The sequence below is a fragment of the Filicampus tigris genome, chromosome 17 (genome assembly GCF_054856515.1).
Source record: "Filicampus tigris isolate MCC_2025a chromosome 17, RoL_Ftig_1.0, whole genome shotgun sequence".
NCBI classification, from domain to species: Eukaryota; Metazoa; Chordata; class Actinopteri; order Syngnathiformes; family Syngnathidae; genus Filicampus; species Filicampus tigris.
In genome coordinates, this window is record NC_141233.1 from 4651188 (window position 1) to 4679076 (window position 27889).

At 40.3% G+C, this 27889-nt stretch overlaps 1 protein-coding gene across 12 annotated transcripts in view; it reads right to left on the reverse strand.

The window, feature by feature from the left end:
• Nucleotides 1–27889, reverse strand: part of auts2a (activator of transcription and developmental regulator AUTS2 a) — a 347206-nt gene that overhangs the window by 214703 nt on the left and 104614 nt on the right. For 7 of the 12 annotated variants that reach the window (XM_086012057.1, XM_086012056.1, XM_086057549.1 and 4 more), the window contains one exon: nucleotides 1563–1667. In XM_086012057.1, the coding sequence (XP_085868183.1) occupies nucleotides 1563–1667 (105 nt within the window). Of the gene's footprint in view, nucleotides 1–1562; nucleotides 1668–4230; nucleotides 4281–27889 lie in introns of those variants that run through there. The other 5 variants (XM_086057551.1, XM_086057548.1, XM_086012062.1 and 2 more) reach the window with 2 other exon arrangements.

Consider the following 27889-nt stretch of genomic DNA (forward strand, 5'->3'; position numbering starts at 1 on the left):
AAATTGTTTTGAAAATTAAAGTATTGTCGTGTGTGGCCTGACAGACCTCAATACATGGAACTTTGACTCAAAAAAAGAAAAAAGTGCGGACCTTTATGATTTGTATTTAAGTACCCCTGCTCAATAAGGTTAAAGACTGGAGATTGATTAGCCCATTCTAAAACCTTGAGATTCTTCACTATGATAAGCTCCTTTGTTGTTTTGTGTATTTTGGTTCAATATCTTGATGCATGTTGAAGAATTTCCAAATGATTTTGATTGCATCGACAGTAAAATTGGTAGACAAGTTTCTGCAGACTTCTGAGTTCTTTAGGCTTGCCTCTGGACTTTTCAACAAAGTCCAGCCTTGTGCTTCTATTCTTCTTGCTAATGAGCAGTCTGCATTTTCTGGTGTAGCCTCTGTTACTTGTGTACATACACTTTTCTGCAAACAGTAGGCTATGATACCTTCAGTCCTGCCATTTGCAGGTTGTTGCTGATAACACGAGCAGCTTTATAGTCTCATTAAAGCTCTCACAATGTTTGTGTCATTAAATTCTGCCTTTTTCCAACATGTTGCTTAGCACACTAGTGGTTTATTGCATGTTTAGTTTAATTGGCCAGAGCAAATATTTCTGCAATGGCTTGAATGACCTTTCCTTTGCTTCAAAACATCTATTTTAGCCAGAAACTGGTGGTCATGTAGGTTGCACCTTTAACTCCCATATTTTTGGACTGTAAGTCTTTTTTCATAGTTTGGTTGGTCCTATGACTTTTACTCAAGTGCGACATATACAGTGTAATTTATTAAAATTAGAGCGCAGCTACAATCCCCACTACCTAATCGTATTGACATCATCGAACGAGTTCGGGTTGGAGTCGAGAGTTCTGCTTCTAACTACGAAAACATTTTTCTTTTTAGTTTATAATTGCTTACTTAACTAGAATCCTGGTCAGTTACTGTCCCTTTGGTGCTTTAAATCCTTGTTGCGGAGGAAGGAAGCCGCAGGCTAAACTTGCAACACATTGCACATTAGTTGCCATGACCATTCAACACAGGCTGTGTTCAAAAATTAACTCTGACACCCTAACACCATTCTGAGAGTGTGCGTGCACGCTCACCTCTTATTAATTTCCGAATGCAGCCTATGTTACAAACCAATCAGCAGCTCATGCTTGAACTATTCCCCTCTGTGATACCTGATGCACTGGTACTCCTTTTTGGGGGACTCTGAATAACCAAACAGCAAATTGGAACAATTATCTGATTTTCGAGCAGTTGCAGTTGAGCAATGTGCGCTCTGGGAGTTTTCGAACGCACCCACGATTATGGTTTTAGGAGTCAGAGCTCTAGTGTTCTTGGATTCGTTTTTGTAAATTAAAAAAAAAATCTCAAACAAATGGCATTTATATTCCGGAGCGACAGTTATATGTTTTCCTTTCCTTCTTCATGATACATTTTTGACTTGCGACTTATAGTCCAAAAAAATGGTCCTTGGTAGCTTTCTACATCCAAAAATCATTGTGATATTGGACCACAGGGGGTTTGAAACCATTAAAATAAAAAAGCTGTTGGTACTCACATCTGTCAGTCGGTCTCTGGAACTGCACCTCATGGAAGGCTTGGACTCTCCACTCACGCTCTCACTGTCGCTGTCTTTGCGCTTGTTCTGTCCTGGCTTCAACTGCTTGAACACAAAATGAGACACAGGTTAACAACATGAAGATTAAATGTTCCAGCTATACATTACACACGTTGCTGGCCAGAGAAGACCTCCTGCAGAATTCAGGTCATAACTATGTGGGAACTGGCAGGAGCTGAGGAGATGTCTATGTGAATCTGTCTTGCTTTCAATGGCTGTCACAACACTTGCCAATGAAAGACGCCATCTGATATCGCAGTATGAAGCTACTCGCAGCTCATGAAACAGAGAACAGGGACAAAGCCCTCTCCAGAACCTTTAAATGGAGCCACTATCCTTTCCAAGCAGACACCACATGCTGAGACAGCAGGAGCTCTGCAAGTGTTATTCTCTAGACACTCAGTTGGAAGTGCAGCAAAATGAGTAGAATGCAGAGGACAACGGGCCAATCCACAAGCATCTGAGGCTCTTCAAAATATGGAGAACAATAAAAGACTATTGGGAGAGTGGAGTTGAGTGGAATGAGGTGGTTGTGTACTCCCTGTCCAAGTGTGTGATTGAAGCCCACCGAATGTGTCTGTGCTGTCCCTTGCAGAACAGACAAACACTGCAGGTTTCATTTCAAAGCACATAAAAAAGCTGGCTTTATGGGACATTGCAGTAAAGTGCGGCTCAGCCACTTAATAGGAAAAGTAGAGAGATGCTCTGCATGCATAAAGAGCTTGGACAAGAAGATGATGGCACATTATTCCTGCCCATTTGAAAGGGGGTGTGAGGCTTCTGAGCCATATAAACAGTATATTTTCCACCCACTCCTTTCAGGGTATTGGCCATCATTTGGTGTGATTAAAGGCCACAAGGCAGGGGAATAGTGACAGAACTCTTGAGTTGAGCAGATAATTAAAATGATTTTTGTTCTCCTTTTCTGCCGACATGAGTAGTGTGAAAGGAATTCTATTCCTTGAGAGAATTGCATGATGGTTACATGGCGGGTGGATTCGCCAGAGTGCTGAGCGTGATAAGAGAGTCGTTGCATTGGGAATGCCTGATGGGCCTATGTTACTGTTCCGTTGTGTCTACGGATGTGTGTATCTGTGTGTGCGTATGGTCAGACAGAAATGAGCAAACGCTGGAGAGAACCAAAAGCATTGAGAGCACAGACCCAAGGCCACCAATGCCCTGTGCTGTGATAGCACTAATTACATATAACACATTTAATTCCCACCAAAACCAGAGCACATTGTACTCCTTTTTGTGTAAATGCCACATTGTCCGAGGGGAGTTTATGGGCAGTTACAAGGAAAAAAAAGAACATAATATCGTATTCACTCTGACCCAGAAAGTGATTCCTCGTGGAGGCGTTGAGCTATGCTGACTATCTTACAATGTGAAGCTCCTCTGTGCTCTGTTTGTCCCATCACACTTTTTCTTCAACCTGACCCTTTGGAAATATGTAGAGGAAGCTATAGGTATGCACGACTGCATGAAATAGAACTCATAAAGAAAGATCAGACACATCACTAGAGCTCTATGGAACCAAACAAGTCTTGACAGCAGGGATGGGTTTTTTGGATGATGACCAGAATGTAACCAAATTCAACAGAGTACACTGGCTTTAACCTATTGCCTATACCAAAGTTCAAAATCACTGCTACTAGGGCTGTGCAGTAATTGGTGGCGACCCGAAATTAGATGTGAATTGGAACGAATCATAGTATATTGTTGTGTGTACTAGTGTCTCAGGAATATTTGAATGGTAACGCACGTGACATATGTAAATAGGTGGGGCGTGCATGCAGCGCGTGAAGCACATTCGTCGAGTGCAACACCTGGAATGTGCGCGTGTGTATGGGAATGTTGACTAAATTTAAATGTTAAGCAATAAGTCAATAAAGCAGATCTCAGTAGTGTGAATCAATGCCTTCGTTGTTACTTGGCTGTTGGTCTCTGATGCCATCCTAGCACGAAGGGGGCTTGAAAACTAAGACTTTTTCTAAAAATAGGTATGCTCCAATCAAATCGGACACTGATCGTGACCGGACAATTTTTGTGAAAAATTACATGATCAGAAGATTTGATCAAAGCCTTTTATTGCCGATCGATCAAAACATCCTATCACCCGCATTTCATGCTTCGCAGTCTACAGCTATGAGAGACCAGCCTGTGTGCAATGTTGCCTGCCATTATTGCCACAGGGAGACACATTGTGGGTCTTACTTTTAAAATATACAGATAATGGATGTGATCAGAATCGGTATCAGCCAATATTACTCATGGATGATCGGTACCGGTATCATAAAACCCTGATCGGAACATCCCTAATTTAAAACTTTGCCAAATGCAAAATACACCCTGGGTTCTGCCATAAGACAGTATACGGCAAGGGATCCTGGAGGATAAAGTAAATTATTTCAAATTAAAAGGAAACCTTTCAGTAGGTTGATGCAGTTGCGTTAGTGCATCGGTGTACTGTACATTCCAATATGTTTTCAAAAAAGCATTAGTTTTAACACAATGTCATGTTTGGTTACGCTAGCATATTATTGCATCAACTATGGATTCGGTGACATTAGTCAGTGAACTCATGTTTATGAACAACATACAGCACCTGTAAGGCCGTAGCGACGCCAAAACCCACACGTAGCCCACATGCTCTCTCGCTCTCCCTGGTTCCCACACCGAATGTGGTCCCTTTATACACTACCACTTCCTGGGATTTTGGTTCCATCAGCTGGTGGTGTGATCACCCTCTACAGGCTTGGAGTGCATCCTGAATGTGGTTTGGCATTTGATCGCCCTCTGGTGGTCTGGAGGCTAATTGATTTCAATTTGTGGATGGTTTCTTTAAACGTGCAATGGTGTTTTTTTGACCTGACACCTCCCACTTGACTTCCTGGTTTTTCAACCTAAGGAGGTCACACCGGTGTTATGCGTGCTTAATTCAGTTACTCCTCTGTTGTTCCATTCTCAACTTTGTTGCTGTTTTTCAATTGGAAGCAGGACAACTATTCATCTGACATCCCTGTGGAGGACTGTTGCAGGTATTTTGGTTGATTTTTCTTTTTCCTTTTGAATGGGCTTCACAGTTGGAACTGGGTAGCTAGGAAAGGTTCTGATGTGCACATCCCTTACAATTCCCTTTTGGTCAGTGTTGACACTGACAACTCTGGCTAGTTTGAATTGACCTCTTAGGGCGTTTTGGTCAGCCAGCCAGACAACATCTCCTATGGCCACATTCCTGTGTGCAGTGTGCCACTTGGACATGATGAACAGGTTTGGTCCCGCCAACTGGCTCTATTTTCTCCACAACCGCTCAACTTCTGTTTGGATCGCTTGTAATCTCTTGTAAGAGTAGCCTTCGAAATCAAAGGTCCCTCGATCTCCACTGGGTCCAGTTCTTCCAAGCAGAAGTGAATTTGGGCTGATGTAATTTACACAGCCTTCCCGGCTCTGAGTCCTGGCATCAATAGGCCTTTCATTGGCAAGGTTGGCGGCCATATAAATGAAGGTTTGAAACTCACCCCATGTGAAGACTCCATGTCCTCCCAGATTTTGCAAAGCGCGTCAGCAGCTTCAGCAGCCCCATTCCTGTGAGGGGAATCTACTGGATGAATTTTCCAACTCCATTCAATGCTGTGTTTGGAAGCCTCATTTTCAAGCCCTGACTTCTAGTCGCTCCAGAAACATGTACAACTCTTTGAGGGCAGGTCTAGCGCCAACAAAATTCCTTCCAGGATCCGACCACAGTTTCCTCGGATGCCCTCTCAATGTTGTGAACCATTGGTAGGCCAACAGGAATCCTTCAGCTGACTGGTCACTGACTAGATCTGTATGCATAACTCTGGATGCCATGCAGCAGAAGACTATTCCCCAAACTTTGAGTCGTATCTTCTTCCTCACCTTCACTTTGTAAGGTCCAAATAAGTCTACTGTTGTGTACTGGAACAGGTTGGCTGGGGTTATTCGCGTGGACGGAACGTCACTCATAATCTGACGGCATTTCTTGGCCTTGGCTTTTCTGCATGTCACACAGTTGTCAACGATCTTTTGAGCAAGCTTCCGACCTTTTACCACCCAGGCTTTCCTCCTCATCCGAAGTAGTGTACCTGCAATTTCTTCATGGTTTGCAGTGTGGGCTTCTTGAGCTAGAAGTGTGGATATCCATGATGTCCAAGGCAAGATTGGTACTGCAGTTTTTTCTTCATTGAGGATTTGAAATCTTCTGCCACAGAGAAAAAGTCCAGTGTTTTCATCTTTGACAACAGCAAGTCTGTTGAGTGTGGTGTCTGAAAAGGTCACCTCCTGTTGAGCCGCGAGGAAGAGATCCCTGAGAGCATCTTCACACTCCCTGACAGTAAGTGGAGCTTCTTTGATTCTGCACTTGATCTTTTGGGATGAAATAATTCCCTCCTTTCTTGGCTTACATGTTTCTGAGGTTTTGGCCAGCACTTTTGTCCACCTTGTGGCAGCCCTCCACACCCAGGCAATGACTCTGGTCATCTTGATTAAACTGCTGAATTTACTGAGGTCGAGGATTCTCCCCACTGCAGAACCGGCAGGTGGTCCAGTTTTGGATTTGGTCCTCCTCTCCACCAGGGCTCCCTCTCGGCAGATTTGGCACGTTGGCTTCTTCTCACCTGTGCTCGGGTCAGTGCTGCCGTGAAACATTTCCTTTGGAGCTTGTTTATAACATATTTGGCATGTGTGGGAACATCTTTGGCTGACTTAGTCGACCAGCCTTCCACAGGTCGTTTCAGAAACTCTGGTCGATTCTGCCACACAGAGTCTTCTTTGAGGTTTTCTGGGGTTGCTCCTCTCATCGTGAGGTCAGCAATATTCTGCTTGCTTGGAATCCACCTCCAGTCTTCAACAGATGTGGACTTTTGGATCTTTCCAACTCTATTTGCAAAGAAGGTCTGGAACCCATAACTTGATTTTGTACATCAATTTAATTATTTATACATTACCAATCAAAAGTTTGGAAAAACCTTCAAATTCAATTGTTCTCAAACACATTAAGAAGAAAAAAATACTAGATGTCTTGATAATACAGACATTATTATTTGCTACTTTGCGCTTCAACTTCCGCGCCCTCGGTGCATCGCGGATTTTTCAGAAGCATTCATAAATTAAAAATGAAACAACACAGCCATATCGGCAGCTATATTTCAGAAAGATGCATTGTTTCAAAGATATGAGTTGACTCAGAGGCTTTGTACACACCCGCAGGCACTCATAAAAGGCAGTGACTGGTTCCCAGCGTGAGCTCGACCAAGGAGGGCACAGGTGGATTTACTTTTTCCACTGTGTACTATATGTGAGCTGACTGGGTACGCATCATCGCAGCCTCTCGCTAGTCTCGTCCACTATTCAGTCAGGATTGGATAAATTACACTATGGCATTCTGGTTAAGGTAAGTCAATTTTATGATAAAAATTAAAACTTTAACTTAGTTTTTAGCGAACGTTCCATCGTGATCGTCAGCTACCGCGGTTGAAGCTCATGTATTTATTCGCATTTTATTTTGCATTTTTAAAGTGAAATTGATTGTGTAACAAGTATGAAGAGTGGAGTGGAGTAGAAGTGTGGGAACGATGTCGGGGGTTCGCAACAGCGTGACAGAGGCGCAAATCCCCCCCAAATAAAACTGTACAGTAAATATCATAAAATAATAATAATAATCATAATAATCATAATAAATCCGACGCTACTTTGCGATTTTTCACCTATCGCGCCGGGGCTGGTCCACATTAACGCAATAAATGAGGGATCACTGTATCATGATAATCCTTGATATATTCAATCTAATCCTCATCCTCAGACAGACAAATAATCAACCACTGTTGTCGTTACAACACTACTACAAATATTTGTAATGTTCAACAACTTAAGTCAAAGCTGAGCGTTACTACCTTTGTAAGTTCATTATCAAAAATATGTGGTCTGACAGGATATTACATTGTAAATGTAATGTTTTGGCTGTTGAGAGAGCAAACACTAAAATGAATAAACCTAATTTTTACCATGAGTTACCAAAAATAATACCATAATGCCATGTCAAGTAAAAAAAAAGTGACAGCATATTTCCTTTTTTAAAATCCTAATTTGACAACAAACTGATGCTGCAGTACTGAAACTGTACATGTATTCCATCTTACCCAATTCAATGACAAACTTTGCCTCTTTTTTTTGACTGAGAATAATTAAAAAAGAACTTGTCCAATAAAGACATCCTAATAATGTGTGGCTCATCTTTCAAATATATTAAATAACTCAGGACCTGATTACACAGCTATTTGAACACATATCCCTCAGCTTGTTTTCTTTAATTCGCCCCTGAGCTCCTTTAAATGACTTCAGAGAATATATTTTAGTTCTTTTTGATTCACCTTCTCTTTTTCGAATGTCCTCATGTTGAATTAATTTATTTTCAGATCATGATGAAGGGGCATCTAAAGCAAATAGAGGAAATTATGGTAGTCACTGCAATTGAAACACTTGTAATTTAATGCCTTTCTGTGTGACAATAAATCTGAATGAAAAGCCTGTGTCGGTTGTATGTGGGACCTTTCTTTTTAATAACTCTGATGTGATTACTCCCATTAGGTAGGTAGGTCTTTTAAACATAGCCTCAGTTTTATCTCCAATAACGAACAGCGCTACTACTGCACTTTATTGCAACCAGCCCTTATCTATAAAGCCGAGGAAATGACTGTCTGCATAATGTTTCCTAATTTCGTCGTGGTGAGAACGGAAAATTATCGATGGGGTCAAACACATACACACTGATTAAAAGATTACCCTGGGCCTGTATGTATAACCATTTTTCAAAGTAATTAACAATACTGTATACTTATATTTTCTAATGTACATGTTTTACAGGAATGTGTATCAAAATTACCCAGATTCATTTGAATGCCTTGCTTGCTTTGCTGCTTTTGACACTGCAAAATGAATGTTAGATGATCTATCAAACGTATAGAGGAGCCCAGCATTTCAGGAATAAAAAGGATGAAGCCTTTCAAGGTTATTCACTGGGATGTGTGTTTATGAGAGAGGTGAATATTGTTTTAAAGTGATGGCAAATAAATATGAAAAAAAGCTATGTTGTTTTTCAAAGTACAATTCACAAAGCACAAAATTGTGGATTAAACCATCAATAAATTGTTCAAACAGCCAAGATAAAACATTAACATTCTATGGAGGCTGTTTTGATGTTTCCATGTCTAAAAGGGACGGTGGGGCCTCCCGTGATGTGGACCGCTGAGACCAAAAACATAACATAAGCCACGACCCAAAAGGGGGCGGGGCAATTTGTCATAAATCTAATCTAACCTTAAATCATGACAGAGTGTTTTTGGGGGGGAGGAGGGCATTTTAGTTCTGATGTCATTTTTACACGCAAACTTATTATATAAGTGCCAATGTTAAACTCACCCAAGTGTCGCTTTAAGATGAGCTGATTTTTTTGAAAATGTGGATATATATGTGTATATATATATATGTGTGTGTGTGTATAGATATATATGTATATATATATATATATATATATATATATATATATATATATATATATATGTGTATATATATATATATGTGTATATATATATATATGTGTATATATATATATATGTGTATATATATATATATATATATATATATATATATATATATATATATATATGAGTGAGTGATGCTTTTGGACGGAGGGACGTCGTCGCGTATTAAACAAATCAACTTTTTTGCCATTTTGTCTCGCGGCAGCCAAGTGAGCTGCGGGTGATCGGATGTTTTGATCGGCAATAAAAGGCTTTGATCGAATATTCCGATCACGTAATTTTTCATGAAAATCGGCCATAAAAATGGGATCACACCATGGGTCTATTTCAGAAAGCAGCTTCATCAAACTCTGAGTCTAATCCTGAAGTCTGAGTTGCTCTACTCTGAGATAGGAAACTCTGAGTTCACGGTTCCAGAACAGCGAACAGCTGATTTCAATCAGTTTACTCAACTCTGAGTACCTTCACCTGGAGTTAAGCGTGTGCACCACAACTATGAAAAGACAGCATGAATAGAGCCCTGATTCGCCGAGTCACCATGGCAACGAGGGAGAGGCGTGGTAGAACATTGCTGCTTCAGGTCAATATATGCTGAAGTTTCAAGTCCTATGCAATCACAATAATATAACAGAGGAAAACTGCTTGCTTCCGCCCATTAGTTCATTTCATTTCGGTGCAATCTCGTGGGGGAGAAGCGCACTTGAAATATTGTATAAAAACATTGTTCAAATAGTTAAGACCTCGGCATAATCTCATGGGGCTATTCCGATAAAAATGGTTGAATTTACTCAATTTTATTTCATCAGGTGGTTGCACAAAATAAAATAATCCGGATCCAGATACATTTATCTAGTAGTATAGTCTAGTGTATAGTCTACTACCCTAAATTGAGTAAATATTCAACAGAAACTTATTTCAGTGTATGTAGATGAAAATGCTAAAACATCACTGCGCAGTCTGATCTCCCGACAAATATTTAATTCTCTGCGTGGTGATGCTGTACCATCATCCACGTACAGGATCATTATCATAAGGACCTGTCCCATTTGTCTCCACTTACACTGTAAAAATGGTGAGTTGAATTTACTCACTTTTATCGGTGGTTGCACAAAATAAAATCTTCTGGATCCAGATACGTTTATTTAGTACATGTATAGTCTACTTAAAAAATGTATCTTAATCCAGATGATTATAATACATGCAACTACTTGACAAAATAAAATTGAGTAAATTAAACAGAAGCTTTTTTCAGTGATACTGTGCCCAATGCACTGAAAAAAATGCTGGGCATTATTTACTCAATTTTATTTCTACAAGTGGTTGCACGAAATATCTGAATCAGATGATTTAATTTTGTGTAACCACCTGACAAAATATAATTCAGTAAATTCAACTATCATTTTTTTTCAGTGACTTCTCATATATTGACTCCGATCTTTACTGCTCCCGACCAGGTTAGTTTCAGAGAGTCTGTTACTGCAACGGACCGGGAGCTTAAGTTACCTCTCTCTCTGAAACCGGCCAGAGTTACCCCTCTTTCTCTGGTTTGACTTACCTCCCTTCTTGAAATGGAAAAGTCAGAGTTTCCTACTTTTCAGGGTTAGCAGACTCTGAGTTTTCACTAAACCTTCTTTGTGAAATGGACCCCAGCTCTTCACTTTCCTGTGCCTCTGCTTCAGTGGCTAGACTAGAGTTGTGTTCAAAACACACATCCAAAAACATTAATGATGCCTTCTCTTACATTCTAGTGTGTAGTATTTACATACCTGTCAACCCTGGGGGATGAATCTTACACAAGTTGTAATTTGCCCATACATATCTGTATATAATCTTACACATTACACATTATTTTAAAATGGTTGCTGTCACGTGATCAGAAATCAGCTTTAGCAAACGGAATCAGGTCACGCGACATTATCGCGAGGCACGAGAATGAGAATCTTGCGAGAGCAACCAGACGACACTTTGCAAAAGGCAATAGCAATGAAGTACAACTCCATTTTAAAAAATGGCATTAAAAAAAAAAAGGAAACATGATAAAATTGACATTGGCCGTACAGATTTGCGATGTACTGCATACATGTTTGAATAGGTGTTTTTACCTGTACAAATTACACCAGAAGCGTACAACTTGACAGGTATGTATTTACTCACTTACTGAAAAAGAGCTCACCGTGACCATTGTGAAATTTGACCAAAGCGTTCTGGCTAATTCTCAAGGGATTTGAGGCTACAGACTAAAAAGGCAATCACTAAAGTAGGCCCTGCCATTATTTCTAACCACAAATCCATTTTAGACGAAGCCATGCACGACCAACCTAGAAACCCACCAACCCCATGATCCTCATCAGACAAAAACAAGAAGGCAGTAAGTGTAGAAGCATACCTTCTCTATTCGAGCCTCTGTGGGATTCTGTTGCCTTCAACTCCTGATTTCCTTAGTTACGCACGGCAGCAGCTGCAGAGCTCGGCAGTAATAAAACCCAGAACAGTTTAACATCTTTTATTGTTCTTGTGCGGCTCTCTGAACAGCTAACCTGTACTCGCAGGATCTGGCAGTGAGAATTCCACGAGGGCGGCAATGAAAGAGGATCTCATTTACCTAAAAGCGCTTATGAATTTTTAATTTGCTTTAACAAGTAAATTAACAAGTCCCTCATTTGGGAAGTTTTATGGCTGCTTGCCACTGAGGGAGAACCATGAAAGTTTTATAGATAATCCACTCGCTGGGAAGCATTGCTGATAATAAATTGTCTATTTCCTGGGGCATTGTCGTAGCGTTGGTTTTCACTGACTACACTTTGAATATCTCCTTTTACGCTGCCTTCAGAGGTCCATATACTATGGTTATTAAACTGCTTGTGAGGCTCGCTACTCTGCAGTTAAAATGAACAACTTGAGGAATTCTAGTGGGCTTCACACAGGTGCTTACATGTAGCCTTCGGGGCTGTATTGCTATACATTGCAACACATGCAATGTAACTAATTACTGGCTTTAAAGCCTCTATATAAATCACCCTAACAACATGCAGTATATCTCCTCTATATTGATGCATTGGTGAATTTCAGTTTTGAGTGATAGTCGGACACTTTTATAGGTTAAGGTGGTGTGAATTTGAAAGGACGAAACAGGAAGTACTGTATTTTGTCATAGCCTTTTTTTTTTTTTTTTTAACTTATTGATGCTATCTGTTGTCATATATTATGTGGTTAAATGTGTTTTTCCTATTATAAGTTTAAAAAACAAATTAAGCTCAGTAAATGCTATAAAAACAAACCTATAGAGCAGGAGTGCTCAACCAGCGGATTACGGTCGACTGGTAGACCACAAATTGCACTCAAGTCGAACGTGAGGGGTGTAGAGGGAGTAGGGGATTTTGTTTTGTGTGTTGTGTGTGTTATTATCATTATTATTATTATTATTATTATATTTTGTGTTAGTGTACAGTACAGCTTGCATAGACTCAGCCTCATGTCCAAAAAGATTTTTTTTTTTTTTTTAATAGAAAAAAGCAGGTCACTTTTGTACGTTCACTTCCTGTCACTTCAACTAAGGTGGTGAGCTGAGGTAGTGGCCTGGAGTGTTACCTCACTGATTAGTGCTCTGTGCTTCTGAACCAGAGATGTGGTGGTGGTGCAGGTTCGATCCTCGAGTTGGGTGGATGCCACAAGTGTAAAAAGGCACCGGTTACACATGTAACCAATGCAATGCAATGCCCCCCCCCCGACATAAAAAATGGTCGATTGTGGGAGGTCGTCTGCTTGAAAAGTAGATATTGGGTAAAAAAGGTTGGGCACCCCTGCTATAGAGCATCTAAATAATGCATTTCTATATCACAGATTTCACTGATTGCGGGGAAAAGTAACCCCCGCGATGGAACGGGGCTTAATGCATATAGTGAAATCACCTTGACTTGCTTGACAACAACAGTTGGAAAGTGCTGCTCCAGTTTAGCTCTCAGCAAGCTTTATCAGATGAGACTGGGAAGTGAAAAGGGGACCTTAGGGTTCGTCAGGGCCAGTGAAAGAGGCTGACAAGAGGACCTACAACATCTTTCTGACAGCGGCTGTGTGGAGAGCCCACCAGCATGGCCGGACGCTGACCCGGTGCTTTGCTCCGAGGCCCAGCTGCCCTAACTGCCACAGACAGCAGTCTCGCCTGGCCCTCGTGTCACCCATAAGTCCTTGTGCCACACTCTGTTGTAGTCTGTCACTAAGCATCAGCCCTTTGCTTCCGTTGCCCCAGATTTGTTTATTGTTAGCTCTGTGTGGGGGCAAAAGGGTCACAGGCATCCAGCGTAGAAAATAATCCTTAAGACCACTGTTAGTTAATCACGGTGACTAAATGACATATCAGACATTCTCAGCATGTTTACTCTAATTCTAAAGCCAGTTGTTAGCTTGTGGTTAGAATGTCATTCACAGATGCGTTGAAGTCATTCACCACCACGGAGAAGTGACATTTCCTCTCCTTTTCAATCTTCTAACATCGATGTGCGGAAGCAATCTCTGGAGACCTTGTCAGACATCATTTTCCAAGCAACGGATAGATCAGTAAGGCCACAGAGGTGGATTTTTTTAGCTTCTGCGCTGGAATGTGAAGCCAGAGCTAGGATATGAGCCACTGAGGACTAGTCACAGTAGCCGCAGGGTAAAAGCATCTTGAGCAGAGTGGCAAATGGAGGCTTGGGGGGAGAACAAGAGGATGGGGGGAATGCATGGCTGAGAGCACTGCCTTGATCTCATCAGTCATACTAAGGACTCCATTTCCTCCACCGCAAGCTGGAGGCTACTGAAGTTTGTGGCTGCATTTATCTGTTGCCATAAATCCTTGATTTATGACGACATTACAGACAAATCAATATGCTTTTAACATCCATCCTCTGGCCTGCGTCACAAGCACCACACTCCTCTCTCACAAATGGTCATATAATGCTGTAGTCTGGTGCATTGACTTATGGGGACGATTCCCAGATTTAATAATGAAAGGCGCTAGTGGGGAAAAGTTAGTGCTGAGAAGAGGGCAGCGGGAGACATACACTCTCAGATCATATCTGAACATCTTGTTATAGAGGCCAAGCATGGCAGTAAAATAACCCCCCCACCCACTTTACACACCTCCAATTCCCTCAAAAGGGGGAGGATGGGGATGAGACCAGATGAATGCTCATCACCACATAACTACTCATCAAAAAATGTGTGCGCAATTAATTGCATGGCTCCCCAGCTCTTCAATCTGTGCTACAAAGTTACTACTTCAATACTGGCTTTCAGAGACCCATCCAACTATAGCTACAACGAGCGTGCCAAAAAAAAAAAAAAAAAAAACAGCTCCCAGACCATGGGCGGCCTCAATAAAAAGAGGTATGGAAAAAAAGACAACCGAGAAAAAGACCTCTCCTAACGGCTTGCAGGGGCTATCATTTCTCTTTTTTATTGCCATTTATTTTCCTCCAGGAATTCAATGCCAGTATATTGGCAGGCCTTCCAGTAGATGGATGCAATGAAATTTAGCACAGACACTTAACACTGGGTCAAGCCTTGTGAGCAGCTCATGTGGTAGGAATATGATAGACAAAGCCTCTAGTTTAGAAAAAAATATATGTCACATAAATAGTAGCAGAATGCTGAACATGTCAAGGATTCTAAGGTGAAAAATGGAACAAGCAACATTGGGAGAGCATGCACCATACCTTGCTCATGGCTGAGAAAAAAAACAACTAGCTCATGGCTAAGTCATCACGGTTAAATAGTGTCACTGTTCAGTTAAGAAAGCAATGAGCCACTTCTGAAATTTAACAATCAATAAATTATAATTGGTTTATAATGACTTTATAAGAGCACAAAAAACATGACGCGAAATTGGATTAGCTAATGCAATGTTGGCTGTGGTAACTGAGCCATGTATAACAATTAAGATTTGAACCTGACCGCTAATGAAAACGTTTCATTCATGCGGGGACTTTTCATTACTAAGTGGCAAAGATGGTAAGTGAAGGTCATGAGGTCACGCAAGCAGGTGGATATTAAGGACAGACGGTCAGTGATGTGCTGCGAGCGCTGGTATTAACCAAAATGAATGATATTATCTCACCTTAGCTGCCTTTGGCTCCATCTGCACTACTCAGGGGATTAGGGGAGGCTGTAAAAATAATGGCAGGATATACATTCCCTATTCGGCTGACCTGAGTGCATACCCAAGGCCGACTCTATCATCAGTAATCTCTGCAGTAAATGTCCTCATCTAGCCACCTTCCCAACATTCCCATCTGCTGTTATCAAGTCATAAAACTATCATAAAATAAGCAGAGTTTGTCTGCGTTGTTAGGATTATGCTCGCAAACATCTGCTCTGGCACCTCTTAATAAACCAGCAATGGGTGACAACAAAGTCGCAGTAAAACGACACAATTGCAGTTGAAATGATCACCACGAGAGGTTATTCACATGAAACATGCACAAACTCTGTACTGGATACTGAAAAGCGTGTTTTGAGCGCAGCCGACTCCGGACACGAAGAATCAGCTAAACCAACGAAGTGTGTGTGCGCGTGTGCATGTGGTGAACACCGCATCTGCTCTTATAGACAGGTACAAAACTGTAAATAAGATGCGCAAAAATCACAGTCACTCATTTTGATAGGAGCTGACATTGTTTTTTTAAATTACGATTAACAATACTACATTAATAGTCTTTTAAACTTCTTTTCAGAGGAGTCACTTAACCGCATATGTTCAAATAATGAGCGTCTCTTAACTAGCTGTGGTCAAAGCGGGCTATAAATTACAAAGCTTCTGGCTTGATAGTGGAGGTTTGAGGTTTGCAGAGATGCGGGGAGGAGAGGCCTGAGAAGAAGTCTACAGCCATAGAGAACGCCACTGTAAGCCAAGGACCCCAAGTAGTGTTTGTCAATTTGAAAGCAGCTCATGAAGCATAACATCCTTCAATTCTATCACAGTGATCTGATTTGACATATATGATTGACCTTGAACATGTCAATGGATATGTGAATAGTGGGGTGTGTACTTTTGTATTGTTGTGGTCCTTTACCTTTTGCACACGTTACATGCATTTACTAACTGATGATAAGTAAAGCAGTCATGATTTCAAAAATGTATTATTAAGCGCAACAGGGTCACATTATATGATTCATAACACAAAATACGCAAAGCGAACGCTTCATCCAATGTCACGGGGGTTGCATTGATCTTGTACTGTAATTTAGGATTATACAGCTTTAAGGAAAGCTACTGGCCAAAGAAGCCCTTACAGCATTCAGCACTGAGTCGACGGCTTGTACAAAAGCTGCCCCTTGTGTGTCACAAATTCCAACACACAGGGGACCATTTATAGCTGAGCCAAGTTTTACATCACATGTAGTATGTAGGTGGCTTGTGCTCTTTATTTATAGGACTGTTTTCCCCTTCTGTAGTACTGCCATTAGAGAATAGGCAGGACAAAACTATTACTTCTCGTTGCCATGCCCTTATTCTATTTGTTTTTTTGTCTGGGAGAGAAATGGTGTTTCTTAAACGCATAAATCAGGCGTGCACCATTTTTGATTATGTTATTTTTCTATATTTTTTGCAACATATTTTATTTAGTGTACTACATCTTGTTCTATGTCAAGCTATTTTCTGTGACCAAACCAGGCTAGGCTGTCAAATGTTTTCCAAGTTCTTGGAAAGGCATCAAGGGATACGAATCTCGACCACATGAAGGCAATTTTGCGAGTAAAATTATTTCTTTACTGTTGTCAATCCATCCCATTGACATGCAGAATGGTTAAAAGCCACCATGAAATAGGGCATAGTTTCAGTTTTCACCCGGGTCCAAGACAAGGCTGCTAACCTTACTATTAAAGACCCCAACGAGCTTTGCCATTGCAATCTGCAGAATGCCTTGAGTAATAAAGGATCGATACTCCGCACTCTCCTAGGTCACCACCAGTGACAAGGGGCGAAGTAATAACACACCTTCTGCTGCCTCTCCAACCTAAATGCTTTGACTGCCACAATATTTCTGCTTTTATGTCCAGATTTTTCTATTTGGATGGAAAAAGGAAGATATGGCATGTGGGAGGTACCAGATTTGTGGTGGTGGTGTGATGAAGAATGGTTATGTCTTTGCACTGATGCTGGCTTAGAGAGGTAGAATGAAAAAAAAAAAAAAAAAAAAGAGGTGATACAGAGGGAGGGAGGGGGGGTCTGATAAATCGAAAATGACTGGCTGCCGAGTTGTAATCTGCCAGCGCCAAGCCCCCTGTAGCAACAAGCCAAATGAAAAAGCACGCTGACAGGCCAGAGAGATGAAGGGCCTGCGGTAGATTACGGAGAGGAGATGGCGCAAGGTGGAGAAAAGGGGAGTGGGGGCGGGGGGTGGAAACAGAAAGGAGGGAGGAGGACTGATCTAACATGGGGGTTGGGACAGTTTGTTCTTGTTTACAAAGGTGTTCGGAGGACAAAGACAGAAATTAGTCGTGACACACATACATAAAACAGCCACATCCACACATGCTCATTCTCCTTTTCTATCCAAGCTAAAGTATAGTAGAGTTTAGTGCGTTTTTTAGGTTTTTCCATCAAAACAACCCAAATATTCATGACACTTTGTAGGGTTAACAACTATTGTATGACATCAACTGGTAACCGCGAAGTAGCGTCGGACTTATTATTATTATTATTTTACACAATATTTATTGTACAGTTTTATTTTGGGGGGATTTGCGCCTCTGTTACACTGTTGCGAACCCCCGACATGGTTCCAACACTACTAAATACTTGTTACACAATCAATGTAACTTTAAAAATGCAAAATGAAGAATCAATACCAAGCTGCAGGCTGTGAAAGGAACATGAGCTTCAACCGCGGCAGCTAACAATCACGACGTAATGTTCGCTAAAAACTACATTAAAGTTTTAATTTTTATCATAAAATTGACTTACCTTAAAACGGAAGTCAACCCAAACATATTTTTTTCAAGAATATGTTCCCAGCTGGCCCACTAGTTGAAACACGGCATTCTGATTAATTTTGTGTTTGTGGAATATAAGTGAAGCAGTAAAATGCACTTGTTTTTAGCCATCTCTGGGGGCGGCCATTTTGTCTTCTGTCGACTGAAAATGACATCACAACTGCTCACAACGACCAATCATGGTTGACCTGTTCTCTGAATCTGAGTCGTGATTGGTCCTTGTGAGCAGTTGTGATGTCATTTTCAGTCGACAGAAGACAAAATGGCCGCCCCCAGAGATGGCTAAAAACGAGTGGATTAACACTTATTCCACAAACGCAATATTTATCAGAATGCTCCGTTTCAACTAGTGGGCTTGCATAGAACATATTCTTGAAGAAAATATGTTTGCGTTGACTTCCGCTTTAACTAGAATGCCATAGGGTAATTATCCAATCTTGTACTTTAAAACGCTTGTCGTCGTGAAAAGTGAAAATAAAAACGGCAGCTTTTTCTTCTTCTTCTTCTTCCCTCCTTCTTCTTCTTCTTTTCCAGCTTTTTCTTCTTCGTTCGCTTTGTTGCCTCCTACTTCATTTAAAAAGGAAGAAGAAGCACGGTCGCCGGAGGGGATCATGCATTAACTTTATCTTTGCACAATGACATCAATAAAGTCCTTTAGATAAAAGACAACGCGGGATTGTAGTTAAGGTAAGATGTTTTAAGACAACCGAAGACAAAACTAACAAACACTTTCACACTTTATTTGGCAATGTCTAAGTCATGATGCGCACCCAGTCAGCTCACATAGTGCACAGTGGAAAAAGTAAATCCACTCACGCTGGGAACCAGTGACCGCCTTTTATGAGTGCCTGCGTGTATGTACAAAGCCTCCGAGTCAACTCATATCTTTGAAACAATGCGTCTTTCTGCAATATAGCTGCTGATATGGCTGTGTTGTTTCATTTTTAAATTGTTATGAAGGTTTCTGAAAAATATGCGATGCACCGAGGGCGCGAAAAAGCGAGGCATCACTGTGTGTGTGTGTGTGTGTGTGTGTGTGTGTGTGTGTGTATGTATATATATATATATATATATATATATATATATATATATATATATATATATATATATATATATATATATATATATATATATATATATATATACACACATACATACATACATATACACACACACACACACACACACATGTATATACACATATGCTGCACAGATGCTAGTCTGCCTCCTAACTACATGAGCAAGGTTCCTAACACTCAACACTTTTCAGGGTTGCAACATTGCGGTGCAGCCCATCTCTCTGACATCTCTCCCTGCATGTGTGTTCTCCATCTCTGAGTGGCGTCCAACAAAAATGTACAGCTGTGTCTCTTTGTTTTGCCCTCGGGGAGAGTAATTAGTCAAATTCAAAACAAAAAATGCTTTGTAACAAATAGCACGGCTGACGCGGCCATGTTTTTCTTAGAAACTAAATCAGGAGTGCCTCTGCTGGTTACAACCAAGCGGTGCACTTTGTTGCCTGAGTTGCTTCACAACATGATGAATCAAACGATCAGTTCCACACAATCATCATAACTCTCAAAGATCAATTAATTGACTAACCATTTACAATGCTCATCCCTATTCAAGGGAGAAGAATCACTGAGACAAATGTGTCTTGTTGCAATAAGCAAGGAAATGTCACAGGAAAGTAGTACAAACGGATGAATGCCCTCCTTTTACTGTGTCACGTTATGCTTCTTTGTCAAATTCACTGGCAAATTACACTGTGATGGGCTGCTAAAATGTCACAGTATTTATCTATATCTGGCACAGCTATCGCCATCTTGCTTACAAACCCCTCGCTGGAAAACAGATCAGGGTTTACCCTTTTACACTGTAGCCTGGAAAAAGAGAAAGCGTGCGTGTGAGTGTCTGAACGCTATCAGCTGAAAACAATGTCTCACAATTTAAGGGCATATAAATCTCTTCTCGACATGTGATCTTTGCTTTTTGACTAAATGCCAGCAGGATGTGGGTGGGAGGGCAGAGGACCCAAGGAGGCAATTGTCCTTCACAAGCAGGTGAATCTAGCTGCGACGTGAAAATCCGACACAAGAGCTCCACCTACTGCAAGAGCTTCCAATGTGGCCGTTCCTCAGTTGTTTAGGCAGCCAGGCTGACTGAAAGGAAACTGCACATAGACAACATGGTGCTCATTTCTTATTTATTCATAATCCATAATACAATGATAAACTAAGGGGTATAAGTCGCAAGGAGCGAATATATGTGCGTGAGCTAAGCCTGTTCACCCCTTCACTGTATTAAATGTGAAAGTCTGATGCCTCCTATATGCAGGGCCTCAGGGTAAGGGCTGAGAGAAAGCCTCAGTCTGCCTCACTTTTCTGCCTTCCGAACAGGCCTGCTCACCTTAATACTCAACAGAGCTCTCTCACAAGAAATGCAAGGTCATTTCAGCAGCAGCAGTGAGCCCAGGCAACATGACCACTGGCATCGTAAGTGGGCACTTAATAAAACTCATGTGGAAAATAACTTAAGATGGTATAGGCAGCTCCCACCCACTAGCATCATGGAGGGCAAAGCAAATAGTGTGTCTGCACCATCCAGAGTTTACATCTACATCAGATGAGCTGCATATATTTAGAAATCACCCGTGGCTCAGCGTGAGGTCTGATGAATTCACAAACAGCAGGAAGCAGTGCCAGCGTGCTTTCAACGGCATTATCGGCAATGCTTTGTTGTTTATCCATTGATGCCTTTTTTTTTTTTTTTTCCACCACTCTCTGTCTCACCACTGCAGCAGACATGCCCAGGAAGGAAACTGGGGCTTTAAAGGTGGAAAGGCTGAATCCCTCCCCTCCTCGTCTCATTTGTAGACCCATGGATCACAGTAGGACTGTCACAGAGAAAAGCCATCTCTCTCACAGCATGGCCGCTGTTTCACTGCAACACCGATCGGTTGCATGCACCCTCACTTCCTGCGCTCCCACTGTGCTATTCAGAAAACCATGACCGTTTCCATCCCTATCGTCATTCCTGGTTGTGGCACTGGGGAAAGGAATAAAAAAAACACTCCATCTCCCGAGAAGAGAAATGAATTTAACAATCAAACTACACAAAAATTCGAGTGTAGTTTTGTTGACTGAGCCAAAATGATGACAAAAAAATGATTTGGGTGAACTTCACCAATTATTATACATCAAAGCATATCATCGCAATACCAAACTGCCGTGTAAATATGTCAACCGTATCAGAGAAATCACTGACTTGCTTCAATGCCCGTTATTTACATAATGAGACATTCTTTATTGAACACGTCAACTTTGCAAACCATTGCCGGTGCTTGTGCATCAGCAAGTGTACCATGGCTTACTTCATATCATTCTGTCTATTTTATGCACTGTGGTAGTTACTAGTATGAAAAACACGCAAATCCACAACATTTTTTTTTTTTTTTTTTTTATAAACTCACAAAATATTATCTCATTGAATAAGCCACTATGTACATGCAAGGCTTGCCAGAGTTTTGGGGTTTGGTTGAGATTCATTTTCACGGAGGAAAAATAGGTTCTCTTTCTGAGGTTCAGCACTTTTACCTACAGGCAATTTCCAGAACAAAATTTCCAGTATGAGATGAAGCTTTTACAGAAGCAGAGCAAGATGGCACTGACACTTAATCAAAGAAATACTGAGGGGAGTAAAGTCACTTAGTTCAACCGTGACAGCTTTTGCATTGAAATGGCTTTGAACTGTGCAGTCTACTAGCACCGCATTATCAACCTGCAATTGAGGCATTTTAAGCGTAATAGGAAGAAAGAGGTTTTCTGATGCTGGCATGTAGCACACATTACATTTCAGCCACTGCTAATCACGCAGCCAAACAAGGAAAGAATATGAGATAAGTAATGAGATATTAAATGGGGGACAACTTAAGTTAAAAGACCTTGTCCATATAATAACTATGATTGAGTCCGACTTAACACAAAAAAGAAATGACAGGCTGTTTGGAAAGTAATGTGCGATGGGGTGTTTTAGCATTTCACTGATAACGGGGAGGAATTTCCAGGGGAGGAATTTATTATGACTTATGCTGCTTTAATGTAAACTAACCTGCTTCCATAATACACTGATCCAACCTTGACAGCAAAGCTGCATTTTGTATCAAAGATAAGACTCTCTTGTATGCAATGTGTTGTGAACTGAAATAGTCATGAGAGAAGACAAAACACTAAAACCGTGCCCCCAACAAACCTTGTGAAATGTGCACGAGTCAGCACACGGGCGAGTTCCCACATAATGACAACTGTGCTGAGTACAAAATAAAACCAAGCCAAGGTTGTGAAGTATTGTGCTACAATGATTCATGACCTCCAGGCGTTCCAATGCAGCTTTTCACCATCCAAGACTCAATAAAGTTCATGATTGTTGTTTGACTCCTCACAAACAGTAGTTATACCTGTAAAATGACAATGTAGTCCTTTAATGTAGACAGTACTGAATCCACAAAACAAATTGTATTTTAGGTTTATGCAAAAAACACAGGAACACATTAAACAGGCAAAGCTGGATACCGGTATTTATTTTTAATGATGGGAAGCATTGAGGTTTATGTAAGAAGTGTTTTGGTCTCACGGGACAAAGAAAGACAACACAATGATGCTAAACAATTCGTTTAGAAGGACCCACTAAACAAGTCTGTTTTTCTACTCTTCTGATTTTTTTCAAGAAAACTTTTCATTTAAAATTGCCTGTACTGTATGTGCGTCACATACTTTATAAAAGTAAAACATATCTTTATAAGCCTCCAAGAAAGGCACCAAAGAGCTAATGCCCAATTCCCCGTGGGACATCTTTTAAACACACAAGTAAATAATTCAGCACCGCCTGAACAAAGACTGAATCTGAATCTGAGGGCTCGGTTCTCTCATGTGCTGCACTTTCTTTCCCCGTCCCACAAGAAGTGCCAATGACACTCTTCCCTGTGTTCGTGACTGAGGGTTTTTTTTTTCTTTTACATTTTTGTTTATTTCCAGCTTTCACAGATGATTGATTGATGATTTGGTTGCCGCAGCTGCTTTAGTTCAGACACCACTCTCTTTCTTCCCAGACTGGGAGTTTCAACTCACCAGCATGTCACCCTCCCGCTGACCTGTTGGTGGTGCTACATGACAACTTATCAGGATGATGAGAGCCCAAATGGGACTATGTTTCAGTCATTATTGAATTATTAATCATTATTAATTAAGAAACGCAGGTCACCTTATAAAGCTAAATACGTGCATGTTGCCTCTATTGTCAACCATTTTTTTCACAATACCCAAGTGTTTCCTATCATCTTTTCATTCACTATACAACACTTGTATTAATTAAGGTCAGTGTTGAGCTGGAGCCTATATTCCAACCAACTTTAAGCGAGAGACAGGGAGACGGTCAGGATCTGAATACCATTTTATGTTGGAAACATTTTTCTGTATAACAGGGAGTTTGACTTGCGAAGAGATTACTTATATTGTGATAGATCTTTATTGGCTGATACAGTTGGACAGAAGAGACTTTGAGAGGGGGCCGATGGAGAAAAAAAGAGAATAGAGAAAATCGCACACAAAAACAGATTATTAGCAGTATAAATTAGGCAATACTGTAAAGGCAAATGCTAAGAGTGTCGCAAAGTCGGGACAAAATTAACCTTCAATATACAGTAGTTATCATTGACTTTTAACTTTTAAACGTTTAATACATTTAAACGTAAATTGATGCGCATATTTTTTACATGCAGTAGTTGTCATTAATGTTTAATTCATTGATGGTGTTGATTTCCATCTGACTTTGACATGAACTATTTTGCTAGCGTTCCTTAACCATATTTAATGAGAGGCAAAACCAAAAAGTAAAGTCATTGTTTTATTTCTAAAACTAATATTATAATATTAAACTAATATTATGCCATAATTTACTTACAAGTTTGATTTACTTACAACTCTGGCCTCTCCATCAGTTTTGATTGCGGTAATTGTGCCAGTTTTAAGGTTTAATCTCCCGGCTAATCCACATTGGTACTGGCCATGGTTCACCAGGCAGTCCTCTGAGAAATGACGATCAGAGACAAAAAGCTGCTGGACAGTCTGTTGCATCCTCCCAAAAATAAATTCCAACTATTTCAGGCAAATAGTTTCATCTTTAGGAATGTCGAACAAACTCCTTTACTTCTCACAGCCAAACACTCATTTTTGTCACATTTTATAAACTAAAATGTAAACAAAAATCAACGGTGGCTGTCACGAGGCGGACTAGGTGCAAAAGGAATCCCTCCCCCTCTCCCTCTTCTAATTGCCAACATTTTACATGGTTGCTCTAATGAAAAATAGGTTGAATATATGAGTACGTTTCATATGTTTCTATCGGTGTAAAACTGTGGAAAATCAATAAATATATTGAGAAAAAAAAAACAGGCAACTTGTGCTTCTATGCAAGCCACGGGCTCATAACACCGGGAGCGCTTGTGCATCCTAATGACTGCAATCAGTGCCCGCATGAGCCAGAGACGCCTTTGTTTTCTCCGACGCGAAGCAAAGAGATGTGCACACACTCACAACACACTTCAACACTCTTCAGGATGAATACACCTGAAGAGAACAACAGTTGCTGTGATTGCCTTCTTATAGAACCTTTTTATTACCATAAACAGAGGCAAGCAGCTATCAAAGGAAATGTGCCTTTAACATGCACCATTACACCATGTTTTATTTACATTCTAGGTATGAGTCAAGGGACTTCACAAAGCACGAAAACAGAAAGTGCTTAGTACTTGTGCTCTCAGGAGTGGGAGCTTCATAATGCACACTGTTTTTAGCTTGGCTGTTTGGTTTAAACGCAACACAAAGAGTCAATATAAATTGATACACAGTTTTTACCAGACTAGTGGTGCTACTGGTAGTTTGTAGAAATTGGTAGTCGGAAAAAACTGATGCATTAATAACTCTTATTACACAAACGCAATATTAATCAGAATGACTTGCTTCAACTAATGGGCTTGAATAGAACATATTCTTGAAAAAATATATATATTTGGGTTGCCTTCCCCTTTAACAAATGTATTTGACCACTGAGACGACCTGTCTCACAGACTATCCATCATAAGCAACTGCTTTAATGCAGACTCTTCAATGAGCTTTTTCCATATTAGCCTGTTGTAATAGAATAATACATTTCAAACTGAATTCACCTTTTTATAGTAACATTTGGAAATGACCCACTGGACTGAGACATCAGAAATAAATCAGTATTACACTCACTAAAAGATGTATACTATAATTTGTGATCTTTATCATGAAGAAAATAATAATGTGCATGGCTATTTTTCAGACTCTTTTTCAAAACAACACATTTAAACATTAATTATATTTCAGATTTAAAATATCATTCATGTAAAAAACGCTTCTACACATACTGTTTTTTAACCAATGAAAACCTTTAAAAATGCTGTTTGGAGCAGGTGAGGAATAAACCTCACATTAGGTTGGGGCGGAAAAAAATGTGTTATGTTAAAAACTATGTGGGGCATTTTTGTTGTTGGGAATGTTTCTGTGTTGCAACATACATTTTAAACTCAGTGAATGTGATGACACTTGACTAGAAAAGAAATTTAATACAATTTATACGCATGGCTGATCACTCCTTTTTTTGGCCACTAATGACCTAGCAGACATGCACGGACACGCCGATGCGCATGCATGCACACACAACGCGCGCGCACGCACACACACACACACACAAATTAGCGCTCACAGCGCTAACAGTGTGAATCATCAGCAAGTATCATGGATTCAACAGTGTGATTAATGAAGTTATAACTAAATCGATTCTAATTATATGGGTGTTGGTTCTGGTACAAGGGAGCAGGCAGCATAATGACCAACAACACAAACTGTTAATTCATTACAAATACAACACACTGCAATCAGCACAGAAATAATCGGACACAAATTGCTCACTTACAGTATGAGGTGTGTGGCTAAAAAGTCAATATTATGAGAATCAGCTGGGTATGGATTTATTATAACAACAGGAGGATTAAAACAAACAAAAAAAATTAAGATAGGAACTCTCTGGTGCATTGAGCTGACTTCTTGTTGGAAATACAACAACTGCAGCCACGACTGATTCTCTAACCCATCTATCAGAGAGGTGAACAGGCCAACGGGGGAGTCTAGCTTTGACTTGATCAATCAGCAGCACTTCTGACCAAACGGAAGCAAAATGTCAACTCAAGCCAGCCAGAGGCCAAGATTTACTTTAGTTGTTTTCCCAGCCATCATGGCTTTGGCAACCTGGGACTGACGCATGGGTTTACAAAAATGTGTGGAAAGCATATAAGGCCATGTTTGCATTTCAATGATGTTAACCAATGTGGCGTGTGTAACAATAAACAACTCGTGTTGAGAAGGCCAAATGCTAATCGCTACATCAATTAATAACACCATACCAGAGGGACACAGTGTTTACACTTCTCAAGCAACATATACACTTACTGCACTGCTACGTACACACGTGATTTGTAAACCCGTGCACATTATTGAATGATAGAGGGTATTAAAAGACTAGTTTTTGGACACTAATGGGTAGGATAACTCGATGTACATGCCTGTAGTCACGCGCTGCGAAGTGTTATTGTACCTATTACAGAAATCTGTTATTTTTCTAGGTCTGTGTGAACCAGGACACAAACTTTGTCCCCACAACCCTATATATATATATATATATATATATATATATATATATATATATATATATATATATATATATATATATATATATATATATATATATATATATATATATATATATATATATATTTTTTTTTTTTTTTTTTTAAGAAAATGTTTGACGGTGACCTTAAAACTGGAGAACATAAAAGGTCACACAATACAATGTTGTTATTGTAATAAATGTTTTGTTTTTTTTACTTTCCTCTGAGAGACCCACCACATACTTTGAAGACTGCTGTACTAGTTTATTGTCTTGCCTGCAACTGTTTACAAGTTGAAGAATTGATTTTTTCTGTAGGGTTACCAACGGTCCCTTGAAAAACGTCCGGTATTTAGAAAAGTAATTACACATCCCGTATTGAGTTGTAAAGGGACGCACTTTTTCCCGTAGTATCATGAAAGTAAAAAGTAGTCAGTAAAATGTCGATGGAATTAATGAACAACAGTTCCCTTTATATTACAACTTACGGTAACAGTCCTAGGACATCCCCTGCTCTGTGACCAATGAGCTGAGAGCACATTCATACACGAGGATGACGATACAGAATCCGGTTATCTTATTGATCGAGGTACATGTCTTCCTCAGAGTTTTACTCTGCAGCAGTCAAAGACAAACCGCTCCTCGCTGCAGCAAGATCTCAGAAGAAGAATATAAATTGAAAAACAAGCTCTCCACATAATGTGGCATTGAGCTGTTCATAAGTTACGAATGTTCTGCTCATTATTTATTGTTTTCGAGATATTTTGATAAGCAAATTGTGTTAGTTTGTATTAAATTACATTTCTGGATACCTTTTTCATATGTTCATCCATCCATCCATTATCCAAACCACTTATCCTCACAAGGGTCGCGGGCGTGCTGGAGCCTATCCCAGCTGTCTACGGGCAACCATAACTGGTTGCCAGCCAATCGTAGGGCACACACAGACAAACAAACATTCACGCTCACAATCATAACTAGGGACAATTT